Source organism: Takifugu rubripes, chromosome 5 (genome assembly GCF_901000725.2).
Source record: "Takifugu rubripes chromosome 5, fTakRub1.2, whole genome shotgun sequence".
In the NCBI taxonomy this organism is placed as follows: Eukaryota; Metazoa; Chordata; class Actinopteri; order Tetraodontiformes; family Tetraodontidae; genus Takifugu; species Takifugu rubripes.
The window spans coordinates 9,287,034-9,304,417 of NC_042289.1; the positions used below are offsets into that span (position 1 = coordinate 9,287,034).

At 49.8% G+C, this 17,384-nt stretch overlaps 2 protein-coding genes across 6 annotated transcripts; both read right to left on the reverse strand.

Moving 5' to 3' along the window:
• On the reverse strand, nucleotides 1–2,216 carry LOC101067383 (charged multivesicular body protein 6-like). The gene is made up of 8 exons (XM_003964694.3): nucleotides 2,003–2,216; nucleotides 1,662–1,771; nucleotides 1,403–1,490; nucleotides 1,171–1,257; nucleotides 722–787; nucleotides 539–619; nucleotides 294–363; nucleotides 1–218 (listed from the first exon to the last, which is right to left on the reverse strand). Exons 1-8 carry the CDS (start codon nucleotides 2,066–2,068, stop codon nucleotides 169–171), a joined length of 618 nt encoding a protein of 205 aa, XP_003964743.1. The 5' UTR covers nucleotides 2,069–2,216; the 3' UTR covers nucleotides 1–168.
• A 612-nt stretch (nucleotides 2,217–2,828) lies between these two features.
• Nucleotides 2,829–17,092, reverse strand: LOC101072688 (protein tweety homolog 2-like). Of its 5 annotated transcripts, none has more exons than XM_029836587.1 (15): nucleotides 16,992–17,089; nucleotides 16,713–16,917; nucleotides 15,404–15,576; nucleotides 13,999–14,110; nucleotides 10,861–11,081; nucleotides 9,770–9,865; nucleotides 8,837–8,909; nucleotides 7,324–7,393; nucleotides 6,541–6,596; nucleotides 5,743–5,835; nucleotides 5,579–5,671; nucleotides 4,938–5,080; nucleotides 4,772–4,849; nucleotides 4,505–4,583; nucleotides 2,829–3,414 (listed from the first exon to the last, which is right to left on the reverse strand). In XM_029836587.1, exons 1-15 carry the CDS (start codon nucleotides 17,012–17,014, stop codon nucleotides 3,334–3,336), a joined length of 1,596 nt encoding a protein of 531 aa, XP_029692447.1. In that variant the 5' UTR covers nucleotides 17,015–17,089; the 3' UTR covers nucleotides 2,829–3,333. The 5 variants fall into 5 exon arrangements, 4 of the variants coding, with proteins under 4 accessions (XP_029692447.1, XP_011602328.2, XP_029692448.1 ...); XM_011604026.2 differs by having other exon boundaries at nucleotides 4,664–4,849; nucleotides 16,992–17,086; XM_029836588.1 differs by lacking the exon at nucleotides 4,938–5,080 and having other exon boundaries at nucleotides 16,992–17,092.
• Nucleotides 17,093–17,384: the final 292 nt, after the last annotated feature.

Consider the following 17,384-nt stretch of genomic DNA (forward strand, 5'->3'; position numbering starts at 1 on the left):
TTTTCTTCAAAGACATATCTTTTTAATTCTTTGATACGGGGCAGTGAGGCTGAGACAGACACAGTGTTATTGGTGTAAAAGTGTGAAGCTATCGAGTCTTAAAGTGCTAAAAATTTAAAAAATAAATTAATATAAATACAGAAATGACAAGCGATGAAATCCAGCGCCTTAAGCTGCTAACATCTCTCTGTCCTCTTTTTTCTTTGCTTCTTTCCGCCCTGTAGCAACAAAAGAAAAGCATCAGTTAGAACAAAAATATACATATTAGAGGAGTCAGAAAGAACAGCAGCTACCCGGCTCGGCCTCTGGGGGGCGCTGTGGGACCGGCTCGGTGGGGACCTCTGGAAGTGCTACATCATCTCCCTGTTTAATAATCAAATCACAATTATGCACCGAATTATCCTTCAAGCAGGCGTCCGTCAGAGTGATTCCCTCTCCCCTGCACCCCCTGCGCTGGGCTGCAGCTGATGTCTTCAGCCACCTGCCCCACATGTGACCGTGAGAAAGGCAACAATAAAGCATTCAGTCCCGTGCACACCTGAGTGATCGCGTCTAGCTCTGCTAAAACGGCGTCCTCGTCCTCCTGCGTCAAGGCTCCAGCCAGCATTTCATCGATGTGCTGCCGCAGCCAAAAGGGAGACAGACCGAAGCATCTCTTCTATAAAACCAGTTCAACGCAGCTGATCGGTAGTTTTGCTGTTCCACACATTTAGATTTTTACCCTCTGATATTCGACCGACTCCTGCGTCTCATCCAGGATTCTCTCCACATCCTCCATCGACATGATCTGTCACGAGCGAGAAACAGAAAGTTACAGAAGGGAAACTCAGCGAAAGCTGCTGTTTGGTGTGCAAAGATTTATTTTTTTATTTGGCTGGCTTGTAAATTTCCAGACTCCGGCGCTGGATCTGAGCGGCAGTCACGCCGCTGTAGTCAAGGCTTTGCTACTTAATCCTTTAATCTTCAAACAATGTGCAACAGCTATGCTAACACAAACCACAAACTGGCGCTGCTGCTTCAGCGGCAACCGGAGATTTAGATGGAAGAAATTGTGCTTATCAGGGCACATTTTTTTCCATCTCATAACTGTACTCACAGATGCATAAGCGGAGGGCGCGTTATCACATAAATAGGAATATTTCTAAGAACAAAATGTGGGAAAGCAAGTACCTCATGCATGCTCTTCAGGCACTCGTTGCCAACTTTGAGGCCTTCGATGACTCTTATCTCAATTTGCATGAACTCAATATCGTGAACCTGGTGAGAGAGGGCGTTAGTTAGAGCACTGAATTCCACAGGAATGGACATCAGAACTGACTGCAAGTCCAAAATGACTTAATCGTGGTTTATTGAGTGTTCAAACTGCCTTTAAATGTGAAGCAACAGATATGATAGAACCTACCATCAGCTCTAGAGTTGAAACCTGGTTTTCAGTCTTGTCCAGAAGCTGATCCTGATATCGCTTTTTCTTCAGGAGTAACAGTGCTTTTCTGCATATGCGACATAAAAATAAAGCAGCAAAAACCAAAACAAAACACATTCCATCATCACTTTCTTCAGATTGGGGCCTAAATATACCACATAAACTTCCACATGGTGATCCCAGTGACTTGGTTGAACATCTGCATCCAGACACACACACACTTTAAATGCATTCTTACTCTTTTCTGCCATCTTTTAGCAACTGCTTTGCCAGAAGTCGCTCTTTCTCCAGTTGCAGAGTGATTCTCTTTTGGTACTGTTTCAGTTTATCTCTCTGCTGCTTTAATTGCTGAATAAACCAAAACAAACCAAAACAAAAAGAAAGCGGGTCATTAAAAACACTGCCGTGTGTTCTTTCGGAACTAATCAGATGATTAACTGATCAGTCAGAGCTAGATCAGGCCAACTAACTGCCTCTTTAAGACATTTAAAAGGTTATTCATTGACAGGAAACCACCTATTAGCCATCACCTATTAGCATAGCGGGACTAATCTGCTGCTACAGCCGCTTTCAGCTCACCAAGATGGCTTTGTCTTGTTCCGTTACACGTGAAGGTTGACTCTTTCTCCCAAACACTGTGCCCATTATTTAGCCACATCCCCTAAACACCCGCCCCCGTCAATAGGCAAAATATCAACGTTAATCGCACATTTTCCCATGACAATAAAGAGCCAAAACAGCTAGCTGACAGGCTAACCGTGTGACGTCATGTCCACAGGTCCGCCCTGTTTTCTACGGAAGGTGGAAAAGGACAATAGAGACGGTTTGACTCATAACAGAAACAAAACACTCGTTTATATTATTACTAATAAAGCTCAGTCTCAACAGATAATTGTATTACATTTATTAAATTTCCTACTGTGTTCAATAAAAAAATGGAATAATCTCCCAAAACATGCATGTGGATATCAAGTTACATTATTATTCTAAACTCATTTTTGGTGTTTTCAGTATATTGTGTATGTCTCTGTGTATATGTTATCTATATGTCTCTCTAAAATGGCAGCAGGGCTTGGCTATTGGATGGATTAACCCTCACCCTTCCAAGAACCAGTGTTAGTGTTATATGCTAACTTTATGTTCCTTAAATTTCTTGTAGATTGCATGTGAGGGTGCATCTCATTTGAATTCTGCCAAAATACACAGTTTGATGAAACTACAAAAGCTTTTCTGGCTTTAGTAATTCATGGACAAATGTGATCCCAATCAAATTGCCCCTCCCGAGTCACATTGGAGAAATGCTAACTTCCCCTAAAACGATGAGACTCTGTGGAAATACCCAGAGGAACATTTTTACTCCAAGCGTCACAAAAAGTAAATCTCCAGCAAAGACAGCAGTAATAAATACTGTGAATTAAATAAATTCCTTTATTTAATCCAAGAGACTTTCAAACACGTCAGTGTTCAAAACAAAAGCATCAGCAACGTCTCACTCTGATCAGCAGACCCACAATAGTCGCACAGCATTAGAACAAAAACAACACTCTTCAAGGAGGAAAATTTGGGCAAACGTCCTAGAAAAATCAAAAAAAGATGCCCAAAAAGCTGAAATTCTCCCAAACAAATAAATTTGAAAGAGGATTTCGTGAGGGTTAAAGTCATCCATATGCTTTCAAAGCACTGATCAGATCCATGCAGGCCACCAGAACATGATACAAAAAAAACCATTTTTATTGAAATTCTGTCAGTTCAAAAGCTCCAAAATCTCCAAGAAATGCAAACGCTGGCGCCAGGCTCTGCACCCGTCGCAGCATCAGACCCATGCGAGTCTGTCACTGAGATGACCGTCTCCCGTCTCAGCATCAGAGGTGTGTCTGCAGCTCCCGGACGGCGATTCAGCCAGCGTGGAGCTACACGTGGAAGTCGGTGCCAAAGTGTCTGACCTGGGCGTCAGTCATAGACAGATAGGTGTTCCTCATAGTGGGCGTATACTGCAGAGGGCAGAGGTCAAAACACAGATTAGCATAGAAAACCACAGCTTGAATACTTGCTGATGAAGGGTTCTGACGGGGTTCTGGGTCGATGAGCTGCATGATAGTCAGGATGAAGATGAGGAATCAGGTGAGAGCGAATGGAGAAGAGGGACGCAGAGCAAGTGACACTCACGTGGAAGCGCTCTGAGGAAGGCACCCGGCCGACGCACAGCAGGAGCTTTATGGGAGTCTCGAGGTTATTGGATTAAAACGTTCAATTTAGCGAGCGTTATTAGAGAGGACAGCCCGGAAGTGGAATGAGAGTTAGACCCGAGAGGCAGACGACAACAAAAAAAACAAAGCAAACTTTGGATTTTTAAAGGTCTGAGCGGGGAAAAGGGAAATCAAAAAGGTTAGTCACACAGCAGTGTTTAATATTCAGCAGTTAGATATGCCCTTTAACCACGACCAACAAAAATTCAAACTTTTTTTTTTTGGGAGAAAATATGCAAAATATACTTCTCTGTGAAAGGAGCACAAGTCAGATGGGTCGCGCTAACAATATTTAAGCAACTGTGCACTCTCACTCTCCCTCCTTTTCCAGAAAGTTCTCCAAAGTCAAGTCTTTTGTATTCTGCCACTGCGGTGGGGAGTGCGCTGCGCAAACAGAACAGCAACGCTGCTCGGATTCCAAACAAATTGGTGTAAGCAGAAAAGGAAGCAGAAAGCTGGGTAAAGCTCTAAGGCAATATTTAAAGAATCCCTCTATCAGCTGCACCGAGGGCTGCACGTCAAAAAGTTTAACATAACGCCGACTCAAAAAGAACACCTTCATTAATTTACTGGCCGCCCATTTAAGGAAAACAGTTAAATTAAAAAAATAATCACATAGATTTCAAGTATAAAACAATCAGTTCGTTACGCGACCACCAGAGGGCGCACTCCCACCATTCCCAACTGCCTGTTCCCATCGTTGGGATCTGTACAGAGTGGTTGCCATGTTAGACGGAGCTGCTGTGCATGCTGTGTGTTAGTGATGAAGCAGTGGGGGCCATCACCCTCCTCCTCACACTAGGGACACAAGAGGTTGACCGTAGGACCAACGCACCAGAGGAGGCGGGGATCCTCTCCCTATCAGCGGCACGTTCTCGTATTGAGGGTTCCCTCCGAACAGCATGGACTGGTTCCTACCCCCGAGAGGACAGAAAGGTGGTAAGAGATTAAACACACACATACTGACGTGATGTCATCAGCTGCCTGATCTTACATGTATTCAGGAGGCGGTAAGACATTAGAGGCAGTTTGCGGAGGTGTGGGGAGGCTGGCCTGGCTACTCATGCTGCTGGTATAGCTACAAAAACTCTGGATGTTAGACCTTCTGGAGTGGTAGGATATCCGCCTCGCCTCGGGGTTGAACGGATCCTCCTCGTCTATGTCGTCGTACTCTTTGTCTCTGGGCGACACGGGCGGAGACAGAGAAGGCGCGTTAATGCATGGCGGGGCAGCGCGTAATGGTTTAAAAGGGTTGCTTGGGTGCTGACCTGCTGCCTATTAGTGTCCAGAATCGGAAAATTATACACAGCATGATGGAGAGCGCACAGGCGGCGAGTAGAGAAAACAAAGAGAGGTAAAGGAGGCCTTCGACCCCGTCGTAGCACACACCCATTAGGGCGTCCAGGTAGTCCTAGAAGAATGGATAGAAAGGAAGTAGTCCAGCCACATTCCCTTTTAGTACACTCCAGGTCCACACGGAATGTTTGGGAATAGCATGCTTTCATTTGGCTCCAGTGGAAGAGCTCTACTGTCATTTAAAATGAAAACTGTCATATTAGGGGCTGTTTACTCCTTATAGAGGACCCCGGGACGTGGGAACAAGCAAAACTGAAGTCTTGAGGGGGTCTAGCTGTTGTCAAGGCGCTATTTAATCAGTGAGACATTTTCTTCTCCCCACAGATAAAGCTGACATTCTGCAAGATACAACATCCAAAGTATCCTTTTAAGAGAGAAAAACTGGGGGCGGTTAATACAGCCAGTGAGAATTTAATTTAACCACGTCAGTCTGAGATGTGCAGCGAGATAAGGAAGTGGTGGAGGGCTTTTACTCCTCCATGTGGCATTGATGCTCACTACAAAACAGCCCTATTAAACAAAAAAAAGCATCCCGCTGGGACTCGGGCCGTACCTTGTGCAGCCCACGGCAGTCGAGCAGGGCTGTTAGCTGGTGCACGTTGAACTCTGTGGAGTTCAAGAGTCGCTGGATCCCCAGAAGGTCTCTCTGCGTAACGAGAGAGCGCGGACAGTCATTACTTCGCTGAGGAGCAACGGTTCGCCCGGGCGGCCGCTTACCCGCGCGGTGGGGAAGAACGGCGTGGAGAACTGCAGCAGGCCCTGGACCTGGATTTGCATGGTGGTCAGGGAGCGCTGGCAGACCGTCAGCGACTGCGGAGACATAATCGCCCGCCACAAACAGCGGGTGGATCGCATTAGGCGGCTCTTTGTTTCGCGGCAGCATGTCAGGAAAAGTAATTTGGTGTTAAATAAGGCTTTATAATGCGCTTAATAAGAGGACACGCTTCGTTGCAGACAGATAGTTCCAGATTATCCGATGGTCACGCCCCTCCTCCTCCCTATCTCACACCCGGAACAAAAGAGCAATATTTATATCAACTAAGCCACCAAACGCGCCACACAAACACATTAATCTCTTAATGGCTGCTGTAACTAAACATGAGTGTGTCACAATTACTGCTCAGAGATTTAGCCTCTTTCGTTGGCACCGCCCACCAAAGAGGAAGTAGCTGTGACCTCTGACCTCCGTGCGGTGTGACGATCACTGACATTGTGTTGCGCCCCGGGCTCGTGTCGCCCGCGCGAGAGTTATTTTCCGCTAACGCGCGCGTGGAATGCATCAGAAACAGAAAAGAGTTGAAACAAATCGCATTCAGAACACAAAGCGTCTTCTAAGTCCATCTAGATCGGGGCAGGGAAGATCCAGTCCGTTTTCTACCTGGTAGGATAGAAAACCCGGCTCGTGTGCGGCCCTGGAGGACTGGACCCGGGCCCCTCATCTAGATCAGTATCGACGAGGGAACCTTCATTTAAAAAGTGGAATAAACATGCACAGGCGTGACTGGTGGTCGATACCTGCTGAAAGGGGTTTGGAAGGCCGGGGCTGCAGAACAGGTAATAGTGGGCGATATCTGGAGGGGAGAGACAGAGAGACAGAGAGAGACAGAGAGAGACAGAGACAGAGAGACAGAGATACAGAGAGAGACAGAGAGAGAGACCGAGAGACAGACAGACAGAGAGAGACAGAGACAGAGAGACAGAGACCGAGAGACAGACAGACAGAGAGAGACAGAGACAGAGAGACAGAGATACAGAGAGAGACAGAGAGAGAGACCGAGAGACAGAGAGAGACAGAGACAGAGAGACAGAGAGAGACAGAGAGACAGAGACAGAGAGACAGAGACAGAGAGAGACAGAGACAGAGAGAGACAGAGAGACAGACACAGAGAGACAGAGAGAGACAGAGAGACAGAGAGAGACAGAGAGACAGAGAGACAGAGACAGAGAGAGACAGAGACAGAGACAGAGAGAGACAGAGAGACAGAGACACAGAGAGAGACAGAGAGAGACAGAGACAGAGACAGAGAGACAGAGATACAGAGAGAGACAGAGAGACAGAGACACAGAGAGAGACAGAGAGAGACAGAGACAGAGACAGAGACAGAGAGACAGAGATACAGAGAGAGACAGAGAGAGAGACCGAGAGACAGACAGACAGAGAGAGACAGAGACAGAGACAGAGAGACAGAGAGACAGAGAGAGACAGAGACAGAGAGAGAGAGAAAGCGATTAGGACGCCGTCTCCGTGCCACCGCCACCGCCGCCACCTCCCTGATTCTGTTAGTGCAGATCAATTACCTGCGCTGAGGAAATCCTTGGTCTGGTTTACAATAAATTTGTCTGGAGAGACGCAGAAGTCGCTGGCGCCCTGTGGGAGAACAAGGACACGCTGTAATCCAGTCGGCCCGCCACAGCGCCGCGTTTATCCAGCTCCCAGTAACACTGGCGTGGCAATGGGCGAGCATTGACAGTCCCTCAGACAAAACACTCTGGCACACACACACACACACACGGAAAAGGCACTATATGCCTCAGGAGAGCTGAGACTGGATCGACCACGTTGTCCGGTTGTGCTTTGCTGACGCGGAGGACCGATTCAATCCAGATTAAAGCTATTTGAGGGTCAATGACGCGCCCGTGTGAACAGTCCGCGCACGGCGCCTTCGAAACGATGCGGTCCGACGGTGAAATAACGCGAACATCCCTCGTTTACCAGGTAACAGAAAAGAGCCGAGTTCCTCCCCGGCTGAGTTTTCTACCCGCTGCCTTATTTTTCGGCTCCGTCAGCCGGGTCAAAAGAAGCGGGTGCGAGCGGGGAGCACGGTGGCTGGTTCCACGCCCGTTTCACCAGCCCAAAGCATCTCTGAGACGTGCCTCCCTGCCCCCTCCCCTCCGTCCCCTTGCAGGGACATTTTGTTTTTCGCTTCCCGGCATCAAATATGCATGCATATGTAAATTTACAAGTATTTTCTGGGACGCCGCCATCAACCACCTTCCTTCCAGGAGGCAGAATGTTTGTGCACAGTGCAGTTCTGCCCGGATTTGAACCCGTTCTTTGAAGGAACGTGTTCTTTAATGATCCCCTCTGGTGTGGCTGGGCTGGGAATTTTGGTGACCTGAGCTGAGTCGGGTCTGAGACCCCCCACTGAGGATAACTCGGAGGTTTCAACGCAGGGTCGTCCTGTACGATAATCAGCGACGCCCAGCCGTGGATTCAGTCCCACTAATCTGATTCTGAGGTGAAACGAGAAGCCCCGGGAACCGCAGGGGGAGTTAATGTCCCGCCGCCTCGCATCAAAACAGCTGTCCAGATGTGAAGCGGCGCCGGCTAATCCAGATTAGACGGTTTACCGAAGGGCGAGGAGGTCGAGGACTGGGAGCTGACGCGGAGCCAGAGACAAACACTTCAGAACAGGAAGGACAATTAAGACGAGCTTTTTAAAGAAGGCAACTTGCAATTAATGCTAGGAAAGCGGGGGGGGGGGGATGACGCTTGATTAACCGACAGGAAGGGGGGCTTTTCCTGCTCATGACCACAGATGAACTGTTGCGCTCTCAGCCAAAGAAAGTGGCGTTCTTCAACAGCAGCCGCCGTCTGAGGACATTTGCCTATTGACAGTCGTACCCTTGAGAAATAATTGCGAGGCCCGGGGAGCTGAACGTCCACCCGGACCCGTGGGTTCGTGTCTGCATCTTAACAGGATTGTTAGATCGCCCGGGGGTCCAATTAAACACAAGCACAGACAAACACGCACACAATGAAAAAAAAAGAAGCAAAGGGGATGAGATTTGAGAGAACGCCGGTTCTCACCACAGCCGTAGCGGCGCCGGCTCCCAGCGAGGCCCAGCTGAGGATCAGAGACAGCGCTCCAAACGCCATGATTCTGCAGGGAGGGGGGGTACATACGGAGACAAAGAGGATGGAGAGAAGCAGATGAGTCACTTTGTACCAACAGTTCCTTTCCCACCTGCTTAACCTGATTTATTCTCCTCGCCGAGGAGCCGGGGGTTCCGGCTTTGTTTTGCCGAGGCGGAAATTAGACGATGCGGTGGAGATTTCCAGCACAGGATGAATGGACCTGCTGACCCCTGCGCAAGTCGCTCCGCCATGTTTGGACACACGCTGGCCCCAATGAAGGTCAGAAGAAGTTTGCCTGAGTCAGAGGTCCAGCGTGACTAAAGGTCAGACCGGGAGGTGGGGGGGTGGGGGGGTCATTCAGTTGGACATCAGCGGTTGGTTTAATTAGCTGAAAACACCCTGAAACCATCTCAGTTCTCATCTTGCTCCTCGGACCATCAAGGAAGCACCAATAAGGCAGCCAGGAGTGCGTCCTAATTAGTTAAGGGGGTGGGCTCATCCTGCCGGAGCGATCGATAGGCATTAGAGGGGCCCATCAGAGACGGGCGCGGAGAGCGATCCCGAGCATCATCCGCCGACGCCGAGGCTCCACTAAACTGTGCAAATGGGAACGCGGGCGGCTGATTCACCCGTCAGACCGCCAGACCTCAGAGCTCCGTCCCAGCGGTGGTAATTTACTCAAAGAATCTGTTCTCCACGCCGGATCGCATTACTTTATCGTAAGATTCCGTTATTTGAACCAAAAGCACGGCTCTTAATGGCAGAGATGCTCCTCAGAGCTATGAAAAAAACCACGTAACTCTATCTGGGCTGCTGTAAGTGGTGCCAGGGCGGCTGGACGCTGCACACATCATATCCCTCCGCTGAGGGGGGGGGGGGACCTACGTGATCAGGAGCCACCGGGACTGCTTGGCCATCCACAGACACATGGCCAGACAGATGACCAGATCCAGGATCAGCAGCAGCAGATAGGTCAGCCACCTATGAGACAGGGAAAACAAAACATTGGTGTAACGACTGACTGATGGCTGGAGCGGGGGAGGGGTGTGTGTGTGTGTGTGGGGGGGGGGGGGGGGGGGGGGGGGTGGACATCCGCGTCTTTGTCTCCCAGTTAGGGCCCATCTGTTCCGGGTAATTCCGGGCCTGTTCGCTTAATAATTCAACACCACAAATCCATAGACATGAATTTTTCAACCGCGGCAAACGTCCTTCGCCGGGGCGCCCGTCCTCATGAGTCATTCATGGCCGCCTCGGCCAGCGCCGGACATCATTTAGCAGCCGCGCAAAAAGAAGCTGGGGTGGGGGGAGTGGCGCAGTCAAGGTCATGCAGAGCAAATGGGGGAAATCTCAGCAAAAGATCTGATTCGCAGAGGCTTCAGATTCAGGAGTGAAAGCACTGGAGGGTTTAACAAGCTTCAGAGGGATTGTTTGCATTATTTTCTTAAAAATTTGTGCCCCTGCAGTCAGACAGATGAGGTGACGCCACGGCAACACACACACAGCAGATCCTTAATTACCGTCAAGCAATATGAGAAGATGAAGAAAAAAGCCTCTTCTTAGCAAAGCGTGTTGCTCTTTCTATTTAAATTGCTGTCAAATTATTGTGACATTACAGTCGCGCTAGGAAATTTCTCTCACAGTTGCAACTGGGATTGAAAATCACTTCAAATTTGTGCCCGATGATTTATTATTTATTCCTTGCAGGCTTTTTCTTTTTTTTTTCCCCACCATGTTTTGATTCCCACCTTTCAAAGAGCGTCAAACTAAAAACTGTAATCAATGTGAGCAATGGTCTGCAGGTAAGCGGATCATTTACGGTCTAATAACCGTGCAGGCGCTGGCCTGAGAGCATGCTAGCTCAGACAGAGACGCCGCACAATATCGGCCTCCGTTCAATGTGCAGATCAACAAAATCACGTCCAGCATCTTCATGTCGTCAAAGGTTAAATCAAATGTCTCTCTTAAGCTGCTCCGACCTGTAATACTCCGCCAAGGCTGTCTGGTCAGCGATGGACGCCACGTCGACGTTAGCCTTGCTGATGTCCGGTAGGGCCGTTAGCTCGCGGACGACGTTGTTGACCATCAGCTGGACGAAGCGCAGCGTTTGGAGGTAGTCGGGCCTTGCGGCGAAGATTTCATCCAACCGCTCCAGGTGCTGTTTGAGGCCGGTTTCCACGTTGCCGGCGGACCCGGCGACCTGTGTATTATGGGCCAGACGGGAGGAAGTCAGGGTAACGGGGTGAGGAGCGGAAAAAGGAAAAAGCAAATTAGAAAAGAGAAATGTTTGAGAACAAAAAGGGTCAATCCCAAGAGAAAAGATTAACTTCCCGCTGTGTGTGTATTTGGGTAAACAGAGTTAGCGAGAAATGTTGATAACAATGCCGGGGAGACCCGTTATCACAGGGGTCTTTGATAGTGAGAAGAGAGCGGTGGAGGAGAGTAAATACATGAGCAGAAAACAGTGCCTTTCAGAAAAGAAACAGCCGCTTCTGCTTTGACAGCATCACTGACACCAGAAACGGGCCAATTTTAGTCGCCACGCCAACAGCGAGAGATTGGTTCCTCCGCCCAGAGCCCAGGTCCTGCTGAAAACCCGCTTTACCATGGTGCCGAGACACCTACAGGTAAACGAAGGTGTGACCGTTGTGTCTGAACCACCATCGTCGGCAGGGATCCAACAGGAACCATTACAGCACATCAGTCCTGGCCTTTCTGGTTCTGATGGGCGGACTGGATGTGGCCTACGTAGGGACAAATGTGTCCCGTCGTCATTCCTGGGACGGCATCCTCTAAGCGCCTCTCTCACTTTGCTAAACGCACGTGAGGAGGAGCGGCAGCTAATGCCGAGCAGATGCTTTCTGTTCTAATCTTGAACTGTCGGCGCCGCCCACGACTCCCTTAGCTCTGATCTCCTCTCCGCTGCCTCCCTGCACACCTTCCACATCTTCGTTATCAAATGTGGAAACCCGCCGCAGCGGAGATAAACCTGTTACGGTGTTCTGATTAAATTCAGCCAGCTCTGAAGTCGGACTTGAGAAAGGAGGCTGGAAAACAGACCCTGGCCCCGCCTCCTCTGACCCGGCGCTCCCAGAGGAGAGGGGCGAATGCCAGGAAGCTGCCTCCACTTCCCACCTCTGTGCTCATCATCTCTCACAGCTCCCGGCCCCCACGCCCCGGATCTTATCAGCCAGCCTGCACGCCTGAGTGTGAGAAATGGGATCCATCAAGCTTCAGCTGCTGCGGGTGATCCACATTTCCCTAATCTGGGCGACCCCATCTCCTCTTAAAACGGATTTAATCTTGTTTTTGGAAGAAGGGTCACAAGGGGGCTCCTCTCTATTAAATAAGACGTGAGGTTGGAGGCGACGGCGGTGATTCGCATGCAGCCCAGCGCTTCTGCTGACGCCTTCACTGACTTTATGCCGCCGCCTTTACGATGAGAATCACGACGGCACTTTAAAAGCAGGCGTGATAAAATACTGAGGGAAGAAAAGCTTTCAGGGGACTGATGGATTGTACAGAAAGTAGTAATAATTCTGTTCCAACAAGACCGGAACCATTTTCAGAGAGAAATTGCTATGTTTAAAATATATTCCCGCAGTAAGTCGAGAGCTATTCGTCATGTTCTCCCCTTGTTAATTCCAGGCAGCGGCGAGGAGCTGGAGCGGCCAAATCTCTCACCGGAAATAAAGGTTGAAACAGAGAATCTCTGTAAACAATTAAAATACCTCAGTGGCGGAACACGGAACGGCCCTGCTCATTAAATCCTTCCCTCCGTGGCCCAGGATGATCCCTCGCAGTGGGACCGGGCGCACTTTACGGTGGGAAAGGCCTCGACTTAGAGCAGGGACGCATGTCGGGGGACACTTGCTCGCTCCCGTCCTGAGCCGGCGGGCAAACCGACCCAGTGTGAGCAAGAGGAGGATGTGTGGTTAAGGCAAAGCACAGCGATGATTGGAGGCTCAAGTTAAGAAAAAGAGAAGCTCTGGGTGGCAAGAGGACAAGGATCAGTCGAAGAGTGTGCATCTGGCGAGCTAGCAAAAAAACAAGCTTTTGTTCCCCTGGGGGGGCAGGTTCCTCCTGCCATAATGCAGCTCACAGGACCGAATCAATACTCAGTCAGTGGAAAGAGATCATCAATGCCGGATTTCAGTTACTTAGTCCTACACGAACAAGAGCCGCGCCGCTAACTGCATCCGCTAACTGCATCCGCTAACCATTTCCTGTCACGCAGCCCTGCCAGAGCCCCCCCAAACCGTCACAAAGACCATCGGCCTTCGCCGAAACTGCTGTAAAAACAGCGCTTTGCTCAACAGCAAGACCACTGAGTGAGCCGCGATTCAAAACGCTGCTAATTTTATCAGACTCAGGGCTAACCGGGAGCACTTTTATCTGGCAGAAGTGCGGGAAGATGAGACGAAGCTCCCGAAATCGACCAAAAAAACTTTAATTGACCCTCTTTTTAACAAAAGCCTGTAGGATTTACTGCCGGACCGTGATTGTACGTCTCAAATTTATCCCTTTGATCCGCCATGACCCAGATCATCGCGCCAGCCAAACATCCTCATGTGCAGCGAAAGAGCCCCTGCTAATCTGTTTGTGTCTGCCCATTAATACAACACGTGCGTGCACGAGGAATTTAAAGAGGACTCCTGCCCGTGCACACGCATGTATGTTACAGATGCCAGCAGAGGAGTGGAGAGGAGAGGCTCAAACTCCATTAATGCGCCACAGATGGGAGTTAATCCTCTTCTTCCTCCTTGCGATTACTGCGTCTTGCCGGGCCCTGTTCCTCTCTCCCCCCCCCCCCATCATAAGCCTCCTAAATAACTTCCCCGAATGCAGGTCAGGAGGTGGATGCAAAGAATCCCTATTTACAAATCCTCGGGCGGCGATTCCTTCGCAGCGACCAAAAAAGCGGATCCCGACCCCCCGCGGGGAGGCGCTGCCGTGTGGGGCAGATGTACACCCATTAGCAGAGGAGGGGCTTTTAATGCAGCTGTAAATTACTGTCGGGGGGGGGGAAGCAGCCCGTTAAAAGCGTCTCTTCTCTCATATGGTGACGGCATCAGCGGGAATAAAGGACAGGAAACGGCTCTGGAATTCCCACTCACCAGGTTATTGATGCCACCCAGCGTTTGATTGGCATTGTGGAGCGAGTATGTCAGCTGATACACCCCATCGTTGGCCTCGCTGTTGCCATAGAAACCCACTCCCACAGCAGAACTGGGGAGAAAAGGAGATAAAAATTTGATTAAATTAATAACATGATAATAATCAAGGCCGAGGTGCCACAATTACCTCGGAGCTTTCAGCGCTCCCACGACACGCCCGTAAATCACCGTGACTTTTATTATGAAGGAGTTACGGAGAAATTAGCATTTCTCAGCCAGAGAATCACATTAAAAATGTCTTTCCGCTGTTTTAGCACCTTCGAGCCGGCTCAGTGCAGAATCCCGGCACCATTTTGGCTCTTACGGACAATTACCCCAATGCTTTTATTTTGTAGGCGTCTCTGAGGGGCTTTTATAGGTTGGTTTGAAGTGAGTCGTTCTCACATCAGCGCTGTTGCCCAAATTCTCCGTTCCCTCCTATGACGAGGGAAAGGTCAAAGGTCAGCTACGCATTGAACCACACACGTTCCCCGAGTCTGTCGGAGGTTTCCGCCTTGTCAACGGAAGTCGTTCCTCATATATCGCCAGCAATAATGTGCCTCTGATGTCATGAGATGACATCAGAGTCACAGTGCTTTTGTTTGCTCGCCATAGCAACCGGGTCAACGAAAGCCACAGTCGGCCCTCCAGCAGACCCCCCCCCCCGCCGTCACTCTCCCGTCACTGCACAGATGTTTGGAAAGTGGCAGCGGGTTGAAGGGAAATTAGCCGAGCTTGCTGAGCCGCGGTGACCTGGGTAATGAGCCGCTGACTGGGGCTCCGGCTGACAACAGAGGAACGACGGGCGTGATAACGACGCTAACGACAGGGTAATAAAGCAGCTATGACAGGTCCTCATCCAGGGGAGCATGAGCTGTACTGCATAACAACGACCATCGGCGGGTGTTGCGCGGGTTCCCGGTAACGCCACGCTGGATGAACAGCTGGAGAGGAGAGACGGATGGCGCCATTAGAGTAAATAATTAGCGCTCTGGTCGATAACAGCGCGGCGCATTTAGCTTATTAAAGATTCAACAATAAAACCGCGTTATTAACAACAGAGAAAACAATAAAGAATATCTTAAGAGGCGAAAAGGAAAAGATTTACCACATAAAAAACCACACGGACCGGCCGGGACCTGATTTATATCAGCGTTACATCATCGAGCCAGACTTCCATTTATGGGATGTATTAATTCATTTCTTAATATCATTTAAGAGGCGCTCTCTGAAAGGGAGAAAAAGGGGTTTCCTTGCGAATATGGGGGCAGTATTGAGCAGGAAAGATCAAAAACAATACAAGATTCCCACCAGAAAGCCGACTGGGATTCTGGATCGACGCCTGATCTCGACCTCTCCCACTCACCAGAGGATGAGCCCGCTCGCCACGGCCACCCAGGTCACGCAGCAGGCCTCGGGCTTCTTGGTGTCCTCGTCTATGTCCCGGCAGCAGCAGCACAGACAGACCAGGTAGACCACCAGGACCAGCAGGCTCAGGCCCAGACCGACGGCACCGACGCACGCCAGCAATATCAGAGACTTTGGGGGGGGGGGGGGGGGGGGGGGGTAAGAAGAAGAACGACCGTTACACTTTGTCACACACTCGTTGGATCGATCGATTAAATCAGATTCTCAGAGACTCTGGACTCATTTTCCTAGCTGTGGAAAAACTGGATGGGAGGGGGGGGGTCATGTGACGCAGGGGCCTTCGTCCAGTCTTGTGATTCCTGAGTGTACAAAATATTTCAAGACCGAAGGATGAAGAGAGAAGAGGAACGCCTAACAGTGAGGAACAGAGCGGCCTTTGTGGTGACTCAAGGGGCGAGCAAATATAGAATTAGATGTTTGCATCAGATTAAGATGGGGGGGGGGGGGGGGGGGCAGAACATTGTATAATCTGGTTCATCAGAACATCTGGACCCGTTGAGCTGAGCTGGGCGGACCTGCTGGCCCGCAGGTGTTTCCTCCTGGTGCTGGAGCCCAGACAGCTGCTGTGCAGTTGTTCACTGTTATTATGGGAGAAGGTGCAAAAGCTGATCATTGATTTCTGAGGACACGCTTGGAGGAGCTCCTGCCCAGGTTGGAATAATCCTGCCGTGCCCGGAGCTCGGCTCTCCTCTCATTTTCCACTCCATTGTTTGGTAAATTAGACACGCAGGTGCTGATGGTTCCAAGCAGCCGAGGCGTGCAAGAACAGTCTTTGAAAGAGGCCGGATAAAAGTGCGGGTCTGATTTAATTTAAGGAGCCAGCGTGTATCCGTGTCTGCAGCTCAACGTTCCCTCAGAAGATACAAAGACCAACGAAGGTTCTGTTCCAGATTCCTCGTCGTGACGTCGATGACGCCGACCTTTCCCAAAACCTTTATTTGTTCCTCCAACATCCTCCGGATGGATTAAAGGGACAGTGATGGAGTTCTGGTTCCTACTTCATGAGGAACATGGTTGTTTATGACTTGAAATAATTTAATACAGGTCATGTGTGATCATGTGAGCGGAGCAGTAGGCGGACATTAACTTCCTGATCTGAGAGCAACACCGGAGCAACGGAAAACTTTTTCCGACGAAAAGCTTGGTGAAAAGAATCACTGCGGAACATCTAATATGAGATCAAAAAGTCCACAAACGCTCTTTGTTTTGTGGGAAGCGTTGGAAATTCCGCGAGCGCGGCCACCCACCTGCTGGTAGCTCTGCTCCTCCGGCCTGAAAGCGTTGTCCACCGGCTGGAAGAGGAAGTCAAAGTGTGGGAAATTGTGCAGCCAGTAGGTCCACCACGGAGCGACGTAGTCGAGCCTCGCGGCGGCCATTCCTGCTGGGGAAAGTTCGCCCACCAAACACTTGCCGTGCGCTGCAGGAGCTCTCTGCGCGCTCGAGGAGCTCCAGCTTCCAAGAGAATAAATACTAATTTTAACTAAAGACAAGCAGGTGAGGCGAGTGGAGGTGGTGCAGGAGCTCACAGAGGGTGTTCTCCTCCTGCCATCACATCTTCGGAACTGTGTCGAGGGTTGCGCAACCGCAGCGAGGGCCGAGCGCGTCTGAAGGATCAACTTGCCCCCCCCCCCCCTGCCTCCTCCCCCATCAAAGAAGGCGTGACTGACAGTGTTCAGTCAAGTGCGGAACTGAAAGCTAGAAGGATGTGAGGAGAGAAACGAAGTTTGAGGAGAGAAAATCAACATATTTAAACGGACTACAGATGACAAAGAAATTCTGGGAAAGTGGCTCCAAGAGCAACCCTCAAAGCCAATAACTCAATAAAAGTGCCATTTATATGATTACGTTGTATTAGCTTTGATGTCTTTGGTGCGTTCTGATAAAAACTGTGATAATTTGAAAATCGAATCAATTTTTAA

Excerpts from the sequence above, each read along its gene's own strand:
- LOC101072688 (XM_011604026.2), bottom strand. The coding sequence starts at position 17,014 with ATGGCAGGAGGAGAACACCCTCT. Across the intron at positions 5,081-5,578 it reads ACTGCCGTGGGCTGCACAAG|GACTACCTGGACGCCCTAAT; the intron begins GTACGGCCCGAG and ends CCATTCTTCTAG. Across the intron at positions 4,584-4,663 it reads TTACCGCCTCCTGAATACAT|GAACCAGTCCATGCTGTTCG; the intron begins GTAAGATCAGGC and ends TCTCGGGGGTAG.
- LOC101067383 (XM_003964694.3), bottom strand. The coding sequence starts at position 2,068 with ATGGGCACAGTGTTTGGGAGAAAGAGTCAACCTTCACGTGTAACGGAA. Across the intron at positions 364-538 it reads AGCTAGACGCGATCACTCAG|GGAGATGATGTAGCACTTCC; the intron begins GTGTGCACGGGA and ends ATTATTAAACAG. Across the intron at positions 219-293 it reads CCCCCCAGAGGCCGAGCCGG|GGCGGAAAGAAGCAAAGAAA; the intron begins GTAGCTGCTGTT and ends TTGTTGCTACAG.